General features: G+C 39.6%; 1 protein-coding gene across 1 annotated transcript in view; it reads right to left on the bottom strand.

Moving 5' to 3' along the window:
• LOC126174970 (palmitoyltransferase Hip14) overlaps positions 1–16,565 on the bottom strand; it is a 107,861-nt gene that overhangs the window by 16,948 nt on the left and 74,348 nt on the right. Inside the window, exon 11 of the mRNA XM_049921440.1 lies at positions 11,472–11,578. Within this exon, the coding sequence (XP_049777397.1) occupies positions 11,472–11,578 (107 nt within the window). The remainder of the gene's footprint in view (positions 1–11,471; positions 11,579–16,565) is intronic.

The following is a 16,565-nucleotide window of genomic DNA, read 5'->3' as shown; positions in this document are numbered from 1 at the left end:
CAAATACAGTGACCACAGACCAAGATAAGCAGGTGGAAACAAGTTATTGGCGGAAGGTATCACATAAGGAGAAACATATGACAAGGACAAATAGTTCACGATTAAAGTAAAATTGAGAATTATAGAAGCATTTCCATACTAGAGTAATGTGATATTGACTTGGTTGATTAAACTTAATGAATTTGAATACATTTCCACTGCGGTTTCAGGAAGCAAGTATCTGAAGTTAGGGATACTTAAAAAGGTTGTTGAGTCCAATTGAGGAAGTGATTCTTTGAGTAAATGAATCAATTAAATGAAATAATTTAAAACTACAAATGTTGTTGTTGTGGTCTTCAGTACAGATACTTGTTTGATGCAGCTCTCCATGTTACCCTATCCTGTGCAAGCTTCTTCATCTCCAAGTACCTACTGCAACCTAATTCCTTCTGAATCTGCTTAGAGTATTCACCTCTTGGCCTCCCTCTGCAATTTTTACCCTCTATGCTGCTCTCCAATATTAAATGGGTTCCCTTCTTCTAGTCAAGTGTGCAACAAATTCCTCTTCTCCCCAGTTCTATTCAGTACCTCCCCATTAGTTACGTGATCTACCCATCTAATCTTCAGCATTCTTCTGTAGCACCACATTTCAAAACCATCTATTCTCTTCTTGTCTAAACAATTTATCGTCTCCATGTTTCACTTTCATACATGGCTACACTCCATACAAATACTTTTAGAAAAGACTTCCTGACCCTTGAATCTATACTCAATGTTTACGAATTTCTCTTCTTCAGAAATGCTTTCCTTGCCATTGCCAGTCTACATATTATATCCTCTCTACTTCGACCATCATCAGTAATTTTGCTCCCCAAATGGCAAAACTCATCTACTACTTTAAGTGTCTCATTTCCTAATCTAATTCCCTCAGCATCACCTGATTTGATTCCACTACATTCCATTATCCTCGTTTTGCTTTTGTTGATGTTAATCTTACACCACCTCTTCAAGACACTGTCCATACCATTCAACTGCTCTTCAAGGTCCTTTGCTGTCTGTGACAGAATTACAATGTCATTGGCAAACCTCCAAGTTTTTATTTCTTCTCCATGGATTTCAACTCCTACTCCAAAATATTCTTTTGTTTCCTTTACTGCTTGCTCAATATACAGATTGAATAACATCAGGGATAGGCTAAAACCCTGTGTCACTCTCTTCTCAACCCCTGCTTCCCTTTTGTGCCCCTCGAGTCTTATAATTGCCATCTGGTTTCTGTACAAAAGTAAATAGCCTTTCGTTCCCTGTATTTTACCCCTGCCAACTTTAGATTTTGAAAGAGAGTATTCTAGTCGAATTGTCAAAAGCTTTCTCTGAGTCTACAAACGCTAGAAATGTGGGTTTGCTTTTCCTTAATTTATCTTCTATGATAAGTCATAGGGTCAGTTATTGCCACACGTGTTCCAGCATTTCTACAGAATTCCAAATGATCTTCCCCAAAGTAAGCTTCTACCAGTTTTTCCATTAGTTTGTAAAGAATTCGTGTTAGGATTTTGCAGCTGTGACATATTAAACTGATATCCAGGTAATTTTTGCACCTGTCAATACCTGCTTTCTTTGGGATTGGAATTATTATATTGTTCTTGAAGTCTGAGGATATTTTGCCTGTCTCATACATCTTGCTCACCAGATGGTAGAGTTTTGTCAGGGCTGGCTCTCCCAAGGCTATCAGTAGTTCTAATGGAATGTTGTCTACTTCCGAAGCCTTGTTTTGACTCAGGTCTTTTAGTGCTCTGTCAAACACTTCACTTCATGCAGTATCATATCTCCCATTTCATCGTCATCTACATCCTCTTCCATTTCCATAACATTGCCCTTGTATAGACCCTCTATATACTCCTCCCACCTTTCTGCTTTCCCTTCTTTGCTTAGAAATGGTTTTCCATCTGAGCTCTTGATATTCATACAAGTGGTTCTCTTTTCTCCAAAGGTCTCTCTAATTTTCCTGTAGGCAGTACCTAACTTACCCCTAGTGAGATAACCCTCTACATCCTTACATTTGTCCTCTAGCCATCCCTGCTTAGCCATTTTGCACTCATTTTCAAGACGTTTGTATTCTTTTTTGCTTGCTTCATTTACTGCATTTTTATATTTTCCCCTTTCATCAATTAAATTCAATATCTCTTCTGTTACCCAAGGATTTCTACTAGCCCTCGTCTTGTTAGCTACTTGATTCTCTGCTGCCTTCACTATTTCATCTCTCAAAGATACCCATTCTTATTCTACTGTATTTCTTTCCCCAGTTCTTGTCAATCATTCCCTAATGCTCTCTCTGAAACTCTCTACAACATCTGGTTCTTTCAGCTTATCCAGGCTCCTATATAATCTATCTGAAACCTTCCAGTATCTCCAGGCATCTTCCGTTTATACAACCTTCTTTCATGATTCTTCAACCAAGTGTTAGCTATCATTAAGTTACGCTCTGTGAAAAATTCTACCAGGCGGCTTTCTCTTCATTCCTAACCCCCATTCCATATTCACCTACTACTTTTCCTTCTCTTCCTTTTCCTACTACCAAATTCCAGTCTCCCATAACTATTAAATTTTCGTCTCCCCACACTATCTGAATAATTTCTTTTATCTCATCAAACATTTTTTCAATCTCTTTGTCATCTGTGTAGCTACACTATGTGATCAAAAGTATCCGGACAACCCCAAAAACATACGTTTTTCATACTAGGTGCATTTTGCTGCCACCTACTGCCAGTTAATCCATATCAGCGACATCAGTAGTCATTAGACATCATGAGACAGCAGAATGGGGCACTCTGCAGAACTCACGGATTTCAAACGTGGTCAGGTGGTTGGGTGTCACTTGTGTCATATGTATGTACAAGAGATTTCCACACTCCTGAACATCCCTAGGTCTGCTGTTACCAAAGTGATAGTGAAGTGGAAATGTGAAGGGACACCTATGGCACAAAAGTGTACAAACCGATCTCGTCTGTTGACTGACAGAGACCACCGACAGTTGAAGAGGGTCGTAATGTGTAATAGGCAGACATCTATCCAGACCATCACACAGGAATTCTAAACTCCATCAGGATCCACTGCAAGTACTATGACAGTTAGGCAGGAGGTGAGAAAGCTTGGATTTCATGGTCGAGTGGTTGCTCATAAGCCACACATCATGCTGGTAAATGCCAAACGATGCCTTACTTGGTGTAAGGAGCATAAACATTGGATGATTGAACAGCGGAAAAACATTGTGTGGCAAATCACGGTACACAATGTGGCGATCCAATGGCAGGGTATGGCTATGGAAATTGCCTGGTGAATGTCATATACCAGCATGTGTAGTGCCAACAATAAAATTCAGAGGCGGTGGTGTTATGGTGTGGTCGTGTTTTTCACAGAGAGGGTTTGCACGCTTTGTTGTTTTGCATGGCACTATCAGAGAACAGACCTACATTGTTGTTTTAAGCACCTTCTTGCTTCCCAATGTTGAAGAGCAATTCGGGGATGGCGACTGCACCTTCCAACATGATCGAGCACCAGTTCATAATGCACGGCCTGTGGTGCAGTGGTTGCACGACAATAACATCCCTGTAATGGGCTGACCTGCACAGGGTCCTGACCTGAATCCTATATAACATCTTTGGGTTCATCTCACTGACCAACATTGATACCTCTCCTCAGTGCAGCACTCCATGAAAAATGGGCTGCCATTCCCCAAGATACCTTCCTGCACCTGATTAAACATATGCCTGCGAGAGTGGGAGCTGTCATAAGGCATTACCAATGGAGGGTGCATGAACTTTTAAGTTATTTTCAGCCAAGTGTCTGGATACTTCTGATCACGTAGTGTAGATGGCATATAAACTTGTACTACTGTGGTAGGCGTGGGCTTCATGTCTATCTTGGCTACAATAATGAATTCACTATGCTGTTTGTAGTAGCTTCCTGTGCTCCTATTTTTTTTTATTCATTACTAAACCTACTCCTGCAGTACCACTATTTGATTTTGTATTTATAACCCTGTATTCACCTGACCAGAAGTCTTGTCCCTCCGGCCACCAAACTTCACTAATTCCCACTATATCTAACTTTAACCTATCCATTTCCCTTTTTAAATTATCTTCCAGACCTGCCCAATTACGGGATCTGACATCCCACACTCCAATCTCTAGAACGCCAGTTCTGTTTCTCCTGATAACGATGTCCTCCTGAGCAGTCCCTACCTGGAGATCCGAATGGGGAACTATTTTAGCTCTGGAATATTTTACCCAAGAGGATACCATCACCACTTAACCATACAGTAAAGCTGCATGACCTCAGGACAAATTACAGCTCTGGTTTCCTATTGCTTTCAGCCATTCACAGTACCAGCACAGCAAGGCCATTTTCGTTAATGTTACAAGGCCAGATCAGTCAATCATCCAGACTGTTGCCCTTGCAAATACTGATAAGGCTGCTGCCCCTCTTCAGGAACCACATGTTTGTCTGGCCTTTCAACAGATACCCCTTCACTGTGGCCGCACCTACGGTACTGCTATCTGTATCACTGAGGTATGCAAGCCTCCCCACCAACGGCAAGGTCCATGGTTCGAACACATTAAACATTTAGGCACCAGAGCAAGTTAACTGCATCTTTTAGTTTTCATATGTTTATTTGTCATTTGTCCCTAAATTATAAACAGTCCCCTAACGCATGTCACATATGTATTCTTGCTTTTGCTACTAGTGCTTGTGGAGGCGAATATCAACATAGTCCTGGAGTGATAAGGAGTGCAGTCTCACTACATGAAGCAATTACAACTTTATGGGAAAAATTTATCATCAGGTCTGGATCAACCTCCAAATCTTGCTATTAACAAAATAGTTTATACAGGGGTCACCAGCCCTGTCTTGATCCGTGAGATGAGGATAAAAAAAATTTTTCACCGCCTACACACTAGTATCAACTCCGTAATAATATGATTACATTCTGTTAATTAATATTTATTATCAAAGGACCAGACACGTATATAGCTACAACTCCTCTTAACTCTCGAACAGAAAACTACAACCTCATAAAAAATCTCTGCAGAGAAAAATATTCATGACCAATGTTAAAAAAAAGAAAGAAAGAAATGAGCCATAGTTATTTGCACTATAAGGTTGCCTTCTATTAATAATGTCAATTTCTTCTAAGTCTCCTCACAGTCTACTTCGAACTACAAAGTAACTGATCAACCAATACTACCAGAAGCTGTCTCTGTAAAGTCTCATGCCTTTGCACTACATAACAACAATCATCTTCAAAAATGGGAAACTGCTGCTGACCTCCCGCACCTGTGCACTGAAACATGGCTTAAGTGTTTTTATAGTCTGGCTGTACCCAAACTGTAGCGTGTCCTACCTCTGAGGATCACAAATATGTCTTGGGAAACTGATATGCTGCCAAAATTTACCAATATATGATGTGTCTCTCTAGACACTAAGAGCTCTCTCTCACCCTCAAGATTAAAATAAAAAGTATAATTTAAACAGAAACCACTTGATATTGTTAAATTAATTTTGAGAGGCTGAGTAAAAAAGGAGTGGGAGGGAGGGGGCAGGGGGGAAGGGGGAGGGGGCAGGGAGGGAGGGAGGGGGGGGAGAGAGAGAGAGAGAGAGAGAGAGAGAGAGAGAGAGAGAGAGACCTGGGGGGGGGGGGGTTAAGACACTACGTCTTTCACTATTTTCTGGCAAAGAAAAATACCTGAAGCCCAGTGCAGCTTGTACACGTTACTTCCACACTCAAATGGAGAGTCTGCATAAACATTCTTCCAAATTTCATGGTCATTTTCTTTATAGTGAATCTGCTCATTGTATCACCACTCCGCTTCCCAAACACCACAAGGAAACTGACACGAGGGCATATTCTCTCTCACCACACAAGTCATTACATCCGTGGCAGATAATATTTGGCATTAAACTGCATGCAAAAATGTGCACAGTTATATTTTCAGTTTGCAGAAGTCAAAGACATGCAATTTTGGAATAAACAAGTAGGTATAATAGGATTTTCATTTTTAGTTATTTTCAATTAAACAAATGATTCTCAATGGTAGATAGCGAGCAGTTACAAACATATTCTTGAAAGTTTTATAGCTTCCATACCGCCTACATGTTGGCAGCCAGTTGATGCCACTGCTTTTCAAACATTCAGTCAGCTCCGTAATCTGTCTCATAGCCAGTGGGCGTTCTTTAGTGCCCTCTTCCAGCCAGTCAAGTAAGCAGTCCTTACAGACTGGTCATAGACAGGTATAGAGTGAGTGTCGGATATCTTATGTTTCCTGAATCAACAACTCACTTTCTCCATTTTATGCCACGCCCTGGACACTTTTTTCTGCTGTTATTGCCAAATGGTCCTAATCTGATTCCATTTTGTCTATAGCTGCCTAATTTTTTTTTTCTGCAGGATGCACATACAGACACATGAAATGTACCATCACCAAAACACAAGGAGGAAATGTGACCTGAAAAATCTGTCCCTGATGCAAAAAGGTGTGAAATACAGAAGCACAAAAATCTTCAATGCACTTCCAAGTAATATAAAGTGACTACAAGATAAAAAGGTAAATTAAACAAAAGTCTGCTCACAAACTTCTGTCGCACAGCTCTCTCCTTTTTCTCTGCTCAGGGTCAACCAGCTTTCATAGTAGCTAAGCTCACAACACTGTGAGTGAAGGTTGTAAGAAGCTGCCCTCATGCAGTTAATGTGTGTGGTCAAAATCATCTGTGAGGTAAGGAGGTGTGGTGAAACAAGTACAATATCATTTGAGAGGTACAGAGGCGACCGAGTTCACTGCTACTAGCGCTATGTCATCATAATGTGCCATAATCTAAGAACGAAATAAAAATGGATATGACTTTTTGAAGCTTTGTCTATATGTGCTTCAGTATATTAATGTTAAAACTGCTAAATCTCAGATTCATCAAATGAATATATTTCACTACATGCACTGAATATAATAGAGGGAAACATTCCACGTGGGCAAAATATTCCCTCTCCTTCCCTCTTTCCTGATGAGGCAACCGTTGGTTGCGAAAGCTTGAATTTTGTGTGTATGTTTGTGTTTGTTTGTGTGTCTATCGACCTGCCAGCGCTTTTGTTTGGTAAGTCTCATCATCTTTCTTTTTAGATATATTTTTCACTACATGCACTGTTTTAAGAAAAAAAGTGGCACTAAGTAATGAAGTTAGAATGCCAAAAACTGTTCAGGATGCGCAAATGTATGTCACAATCAATAGCTACAAGTCTCAACTTGACTGGAGCAATATTTTGGTCAAAATTTGCATTTTTGAGAAAAATTAAAGAAAGTAAATATAGGACAGAGAAAGATGAACATTCGAACGTAGCATCAGTTTCATATATTAACATTAACTATGTGACTCCATTCGATACCTCTAATAGTTTTCAAGTAATTTACTAAAAACGAAAGCCTTTATTTATAATAGATTAAGTCTCATTTGTATTAATGATAAAAAGTTCTAATTGCAGCATTTGATTACATCCATTAAATTATACATCTGTATCAAGTTTCAAGACTTTAATGTAAATAACTATCAATACAAGAACTTTTAAAAAAGTTCTTTAGAGGTCATGCCCTACTGTCAGTTCCGTTCTAACAATTTTTAGTGGGCAAAGTTTAAATGCAGTTGAACTAAAACTTTATCAGTAACTAAAGCCAACTTAATTCCACTCATATAAAAATTACAAAGATTTTAAATTTTAAAGGAAGTGACGAAGTTATTAAATAATACGTGTCCGAGAAAATGGCCATGTAAATGCTGCAGACTGTGCGTAGTGCAGTTGACATCAGATGTTCCATTCGGCTGTCCGCTATGCCCATATATAAATACGGCCAGAGAGGCAGGAATGAGACACTTCACACCGAGCTGTCACTCTGTCTGCATCAGACAAAAGCTGGCATATGCTGTGTTTTGGATGATGTCGCAGCCAGGTAGCTACCAAACGTGTTGTTGGTACAAATAGGAAGTGAACTCATGAGGATTGTACACCATTCTGGATAGTTTAGTTTTCTGGAAAGAGACACTTTGCGCCGACCTATCAGTCTGTCCATGTCAGTCAAACACTGGCTCACGTGCTGCTTCGGATGACATCAGGGCTAGGTTCCTACCAAACGTGTTTGGTAAAAGTAGGATGAGAACTCGCAAGGACTATACACCGTCCTGGATCACTTAGATTTCACAGAAGTAGCTGTTTGTGTGCTGCCCATAATGTTGACAAAACTGCATGGCAATGGTGAAATTATTTTCCACTTTTCTGACAAGCAATTAACTTTCATGATTTAAAGTCAGGGCAATAGAACATTTTACTTGGAACTTACCATAGAGGTCACCTCTGAACTGCTAATAGTGTTGTTTATGATAGTGACATTACTGTTATTCTCATCAAATATTGTTATGTTTGTGTGTGTGAACTCTTATTAATCAGTTAGAACTCAAAAACTTCTATTTATAGTCATAATTCCTGCTCCAGCTGAATAATTAGCTAGAACAAACATTTTCTTTCAGTAAGCACAAGAATAATATGGACTTGTAGACTGGAAATTATTGTCAGTGTGGTCTCCATCACTTTATGGCTGCTTGCAAAAATTGTTTTCTGGCTCTTATAAAAATGGCAAAGCTACAAAAAATTTAACCCACTGCCTCACAGAGTGTTATTCGCATATGGTGACAATGCAATGAAGAAAAGAAATTTGAGAAAATTGTATGAAATGCTCAACAATGGATGAACAAATGAGCACAATGAAACTTAACCTGGATGCTCCTCACTCGTCACAGAAGACCTGAACATTGCTGTGAACAACACAATCTTGCAAGACAGCTGAACACTCTACATATTGCTAATTGTGTTTCCAGACATTTCTCATTCTTAGCTTGGTAAAATCATGTTGGAACATGCTGGGTTCCACGGCAACTGACTGACCAACAAAAAACTCATGTTCTTTACAGGACGTCACACAGATGGAGATGCCTCTCTTGATGAGATTGTGACTGGTGATGTGACCTAGGTGTCTCATATTGAGCCAGAGAGCAAATGTCAATCACTGAGTGGCATCATCCTTCATCATCTAAAAAACTGAGAAAATTCAAACACACTCTCAACATGAATGGTTATGGCAATCATCTTTTAGGGTCATAAAGGGGTTCTTTTGTTGGATTTTGTGCCAAAAGGTAAATGCAGATTGTTATTGTAGGACTAATAAAACTATGGCATGCCATCCAAAATAGGAGGCAAGGAATGCTTTCTGGAGGAATTTTGCTTCTGCATAACAATGTCAGCCTTTACATTGCTGCTGCGACTCAAGAATTACCGGATCAATTCAGAAGGTAAATTTCTGATGATCCGCCATGTAGTGCACACCTTGCACCTAGCAATTTCCACCTTTTCCAAAGATGGACGAATTTCTGGGCAGTGGAAGTTTTGGAACTGACAAAAGTTGCAGAATGCAGTGACCACATGGCTTAATGAACTGGCGGCAAATGGTCATGACCAGATACAACAAATGGTTAAATATAGGTGGTGATCACAAAGAGAGGTGAAGGAAGCTTCATATATATAACGCAATTGCTTTTTTCCAATAGCTATTGTGTTTTCATTTTGTATAACATAACAGTATTTATTTTCTGGGTGATTTTAGTAATTTTAGGAAGTACACTTGTGCAGTTTTCACTCTTTTGTTAGTTACTGCATAATCTTAATCACTGACACTGACTTAAGTTTCTGTCATATTTTTATAATACTCTTATTGTTTTGGAGGCTTTCTCTCAAATTTTCACTGTATCTTCCCACATTCCGTCTAAGACATTTATGAATAATACTGCTGAAATTCACTATATTTTATTATGTTCATACTATTGCTTGCTAGAAATTACCACTTTTTCTTTAATAGCTGCCTCATTATATTTGAGGTTTTCCTTCCTTTTGCTTTCTTCATACATACTGTTTGCCTAAGTACCTTTATTAAATTTTTTTCTCTTCATGTCTTTGTATTATCTTCATTTTGTAGTGTGATGAATTTTGTAATTAATTTAATGTGATATATTTCCATACCCTTAAATGAATTCACATAATCCGTACTTATGGATTTCTGCCTGGAGTCTGTTTCTTTCTAGCTCTATCTCCATGTTACACTCTGTCGTATAAGCCATCACAACCTGAAATTCTAAAATCGTTTAGGAGACAAACATCCAGCACAATTTCTTTATTATTTGAGAGAATGTGCTCTGGTTTAATTTTTAGGACCATTTGGTTCTTGCCAAGACCAATTTCCATTTGCTTTGTTACAGAAGAAAGTGTTTAGGATGAACATTTTGTTTTTCTGGCAACTTCTGCTACTGTATGAACTCGCGTCATTTCTGGTATTCAATGTTTTCACCTAAAAGAATCTTTCATTAGTTTTTGTCCACTTTGAATTAAAATTTCATCTAGTAATGCGATTTTCTGCCGTTTTTCAGCTTCTGTAACTCATCATAGAAATCTTACTGAAGATATCCTTGGAAATTTGCATTTGCACATTTTTATCTTAGCTGTGCTAATAGTTGAGCCTCCTGTAGCTAAGTTTTGGTCAGTATACTGACTCTTTGTGAATTCCTATTTCTTAATTTTTAATTAGGAATATTTTACACGATTATATTCTGAGCTACCTCACCCTTAAGGAAGGTAGATTTCATTGCAGATATGTATGCCATAGGAGTGCTATCATCTTATATACAGTTGTTTATGGAGTTCAGTATTTTAACTACAGAATCATATAATACTTTCTCTGAATTTTTTCTAGTTAGTCTTTGTGAACTTTAATGTATTATTATATTTCACGAAGGGAGTGAACAAAGCTGCTACTAAAATCATATAAAATGTTTGACAAGCAGCAGAATCTAAAACTGGATAGAAATTGAAAAGGTAAGTTCTGTCTCATTACTCCCCCCCTCCCCCCCCCCCTTTTTTTAAATTTAACTTCTGTAGTACAAAAGACAAATAATTTTATGAGTTCACCTGAAAATATATACACTGTGACCACATTTAAACATGAATTGTCATTGTATATTGGAATTATATAACATGCCATTAATTTTATAGCAAGAGCTCAAATAATTTCATAAACAATTTGGAGTGCTACCCCACCTAAAAATGGAACCTTAAGCAAACAGTTATGTGTATTATATTACATTATATTTTACAATGTCATATTTAGAGGTTGAGCATTATGTAAGATACTGGAGCAAAACACAGTTTCACAAACCAACATCGTTTATACAACATGCAAAATTAAAATCCTCACACTGTAAAATGTGAAACTTTGACTACTATATTTGCTTCCCGACAGTTTCAGATAATGCAGACATACACATTTTACCCACAAAAGTAATTTGTACAGGACGTTTATTGTAACAGATGATGTGCCATTACTTTTTTCCTCAGCTTTCACCAGCTGCCTTACCTGATACATCTGACAAGCAAAGAGTGTTGCTACCCATGCTGCATGTAGAAGAGCATTGCCAGCAACCCAGGCAACCCATGCATCACATTTTGCCATATTGAGAACAGCTGGAAGAAAATAACATGTTTCCAAGCACATCATAACAAACAATCAAAGACAATACTACTACACAATATTTTCATTGACAACAGATTACAGATGTTTTTCAGTAAATTTACAGAAAACTAGAATTAATTAATGTGATCCTTGGGCAGCTGAAACCTTTTGTATCGAAAATACAATAGAATAATAGCTCGAATGTTCAGATTTGTAAGATCTGAAGGTCAGTGCCTGGATATCAATTTCCTAAGGCAAAAATATAAAATAAAAATTATGATAAAAAATAAAAATTGCCTTTGACTATTAGGAGCTTCCCGAGTGCTGTTAAGTAAAAAAAAATTGGAGTTAGATTGTAGCCATGAAGTCACTGATTTGAATTCCACTAATGGCATAGTTTTTTATTACCTTTTATAAATACTATAATCACTGACAAACTGAGATGTTAATTAACAAATATGGAATCATACATTTTTATGAAAAACAAATATCCTTTTATTTTCAGTTACTGGCCATAAGAAAATAAATTAAAGTTTGATATAAACATGCAAAATACCTATTTGTTACATGAAAAACATATACATTAATAATAATAATAATATTCAGTTTCTAGAAATAAAAAGCATTTGGTGTTATATTTGATGTTCTGCATTTTTGTATTTAATTTCAATTTATTGTGAATTCACAATTTCATACAAATACAGGGCTATTACAAATGACTGAAGCGATTTCATAAATTCACTGTAGCTCAATTCATTGACATACGGTCACGAGACACTACAGATACGTAGAAAAACTCATAAAGTTTTGTTCGGCTGAAGCTGCACTTCAGGTTTCTGCCGCCAGAGCGCTCAAGAGCGCAGTGAGACAAAATGGCGACAGGAGCTGAGAAAGCGTATGTCGTGCTTGAAATGCACTCACATCAGTCAGTCATAACAGTACAACAACACTTCAGGACGAAGTTCAACAAAGATCCACCAACTGCTAACTCCATTCGGCAATGGTATGCGCAGTTTAAAGCTTCTGGATGCCTCTGTAAGGAGAAATCAACGGGTCGGCCTGCAGTGAGCGAAGAAACTGTTGAACGCGTGCGGGCAAGTTTCACGCGTAGTCCGCGGAAAATTGGCTCACGCCACAACTGGAGACCGACAGCGCCGACTTCATCTTTCAACAGGATGGTGCGCCACAGCACTTCCATCATGATGTTCGGCATTTCTTAAACAGGAGATTGGAAAACCGATGGATCGGTCGTGGTGGAGATCATGATCAGCAATTCATGTCATGGCCTCCACGCTCTCCCGACTTAACCCCATGCGATTTCTTTCTGTGGGGTTATGTGAAAGATTCAGTATTTAAACCTCATCTACCAAGAAACGTGCCAGAAATGCGAGCTCGCATCAACGATGCTTTCGAACTCATTGATGGGGACATGCTGCGCTGAGTGTGGGAGGAACTTGATTATTGGCTTGATGTCTGCCGAATCACTAAAGGGGCACATATCGAACATTTGTGAATGCCTAAAAAAACTTTTTGAGTTTTTGTACGTGTGTGCAAAGCATTGTGAAAATATCTCAAATAATAAAGTTATTGTAGAGCTGTGAAATCGCTTCAATCATTTGTAATAACCCTGTATTAATTAAACCAAAAAGATGTTTTTAATAAAAGTTTGATTATGTATTTGTTAATTAACATTTCTTTTTGTTAGTAAATATGGAATTCATAAAAAAGTAAAAAAAAAAAAATAGTATACTACTAGTGAGATTCAAACCAGTGACCTTATGATTCAATCCAACTGCACTAGGCATTGAGCTACTGACTAATTCATTGATAGACTCATAGGTGTCTGCAAGGAGGGAGGCGAGTGGCACAAAGAGGCACTTGCCCTCAATTTGAATTGGGTGGCACAGGCTTTTAATTCATTACAGAATTTTCAACCTTTTCTAGAAATAAATCTCTTCAATTCTAATAAACAATTTTGCTACTGATGCCATCTCCCTTTACACTTACATCCTAACGCCCAAGGCCTTACAACTATTGAACACTACCTTTCACAATGCACAATGGTATCAAAACCAACAACCTCCTTCCTAGTCAACATGACCAACTATGTCCTAACCCACAGTTACTTCTCCATTGAAGGCATTACCTACAAACAAATCGGGGGTACGGCTATGGGCACCCATATGACATTATCCTACGCCAACCTATTTATGGGCGATCTAGAGGAATCCTTCCTAAACATCCAGAATCCAAAACTCCTCGCCTGGTTCAGATTCATTGATGACATCTTTGTGATATGGATCGAGGGTGAGGTTGCCCTATCCCGATTCCTCCAGAATCTCAGCAGCTTCTCCCCCATTTTCTTCACCTGGTCCTACTCAACCCAACAAGCCACCTTCCTATATGTTGACCTCCACCTCATAGATGGCTACCTCAGTACCTCCATGCATATCAAACTTACTAACCACCAGCAATACCTTCACTTCGATAGCTGCTAACCGTTTCATACTAAGAAGTCCCTGCCATATAGCCTAGCCACCTGTGGTCGTAGCATCTGCAGTGATGAGCGGTCCCTCCCGAAATATACCGTGAGTCTCGCTGAGGCCTTCACAGACTGTAATTATGCTCCCTACCTTGTACAAAAACAAATCTCCGGTGCCTTATCTTTCCAGTTTCCCACCACTGTACTGCCACAGGGGGGCTTTCTTCTCGTAACTCAGTACCACCCAAGACTGGAGCAACTGATTACAGTCTCTGCCAGGGTTTTGGCTGCCTCCTGGCACGCTCTGGAATGAGGAATGTCCTGCCCACTATCCTTCCCACCCCTCCCACAGTGGTATTCCGCTGTCCACTGAACCTACACAATGTACTCGTCCATCCCTACACAACCCCTGCTCCCAACCCCTTACCTCATGGTTCATATCCCTATAATAGACCTAGGTGCAAGACCTGTCTCACACATCCTCCCACCAACAACTACTCCAGTCCAGTCACAAATATCACCTATCTCATCAAAGGCAGGACTTCCTGTGAAACCAGTCACGTGATCTACATGCTAAGCTGCAACCAATATGCTGCAACAAGCTGTCTGTTCACATGAATGGCCACCGACAAATAGTGTCCAAGAAACAAGTGGACCACCCTGTTGCTGAGCACGCTGCCAAACATGACATCCTTCATTTCAATGACTGTTTCACAGCCTGTGCCATATGAATCCTTCCGACCAACACCAGCTTTTCTGAATTGCACACGTGGGAGCTCTCACTTTAATATCTCCTACATCCAAATAACCCTCCTGGCCTCAACCATCATTAGTCCTTGTCTTCACCCATCCAGTCCCTACCCTGTTCCCTTTCCAGTACTACACAGCCCTCATTCTGCCAACACACCCGGTCTTTTTACTTTTTTACTTCTCTCCTTTCCCACTACCCCTCTGCCCCTGCCACCTCTCCCCTTCCCCCCATCTAACCTCCCAACTGCACCTAGGTGCTCTACCTTCTCTCCACATCATACCTGCACGCTCCCCAACAGCACTTCACTGTCCCTCACCCCTACCCTACTATCCCTCCCCCTCCTCCCTCCCAACCAGCCTCCTCCTTACCCCCACCCAGTAGCCACTTCCATCATGTACTGGTGCTGCTGCTCGCAGTGTGGCTTCAGCTGCCAGAGACTGCATTCATGTGTGTGTGTTTGTGTGTGTGTGTGTGTGTGTGTGTGTGTGTGTGTGTGTGTGTGTGTTTTGTCTATTTTTGAGAAAGGCCTTGTTGGTCGAAAGTTTATTCTGTGATAGTCGTTTTGTTGTGCCTACCTGTGACTCAGCATCTCCAATACATGGTGAGTGGCAACTTTTCATAATATTGTTACATTCCATCCTGGATTTTCCATTTTTCATTTCTAATAAACTGCACATTTGGCACTGGTGAGCAGGATGGAAAATACTGTGATTTCAGCAATTATTATGTAACTTGGGTTTGCTTTTCTGTTTCACTGTTCACAAGAGAGTGTTATTTCCTTGGTGTGGCAGCACTGTTGATGCAGTTCTGTAGTGAAAGTCGATATGAACTTCCACACAAAAGTGCCGAAATAAGATCCCTTGTGTTTTTCTCTATCGCTCCCTTGTATAGCCCTTACTGAGTTGCAGGAGAGGACTGGTCCTAAACACCGGGCATTCGGTGTCCATCACAAATTCCCAGGACACTTCTCTTCTCCCCAACTAGCATTAACATTAACATGGTTGCAGTATACCCGGCCAACATCAGCCCTCAATTCCTGCAACAACTCTCTCGTGTCCCTGCTTCACAACTTAATGACAATGGTAGTTTGCCTTTTCTCCACACATGAATGAGACCTGTTACAGCTATTTTTAATAAACCCTGAAGAACATAGTGCGTGTGCTTATCTGTGGTCCCAAATGCAACAGATGAAAAGAAAAAAATGTAACTTCCTACTTAAGAAAACAAAAAAAGTGAGAAATTTCAATACCAGGTGTTTGCCTCATCTAAAATTTCTTGGCTGGAGCACAACAAAACATACTACCATACAGTTATGAATTTTGTAGCCTGGTTGGCACTGCTGCACAGCACTGTATCTAATTGATCATGGAGGAAAGAATAAGCATTGCGAGATTGAAGTGGTGAGGTTGTGTGAAGTGAATGCAACCAACTCAAACACCACGTCGGTATTTGGAGATGGAAGTACCAGGAAAAGGACCAACTGGGTGGCCTAGGAAGGGATGGGCAGACCAGGTCAATGAAGCTCTCAAGAGGAGATGAGTAATACGGGATGCACTGGAGAGGGAAAAGCTACACCAGGACTGAAATCAATGGAGGACTATTGTTAACAAAGTTCCTACTCAGCTCGCTGGAAGGAAATGATGATGATGATGATAGAGAGAAAAGGACCACCTTGGTCCAGTCCTAGACTGTTAAGTCAGCTGTATTGACCAATTTGCAGGTGGTTTTGGGAACTTCTCTAAATTTGTATAGTCGAATGCTGCTC

This window comes from Schistocerca cancellata, chromosome 3 (assembly GCF_023864275.1).
Source record: "Schistocerca cancellata isolate TAMUIC-IGC-003103 chromosome 3, iqSchCanc2.1, whole genome shotgun sequence".
NCBI lineage: Eukaryota > Metazoa > Arthropoda > Insecta > Orthoptera > Acrididae > Schistocerca > Schistocerca cancellata.
This window is presented reverse-complemented; position numbering and strand designations above follow the sequence as displayed.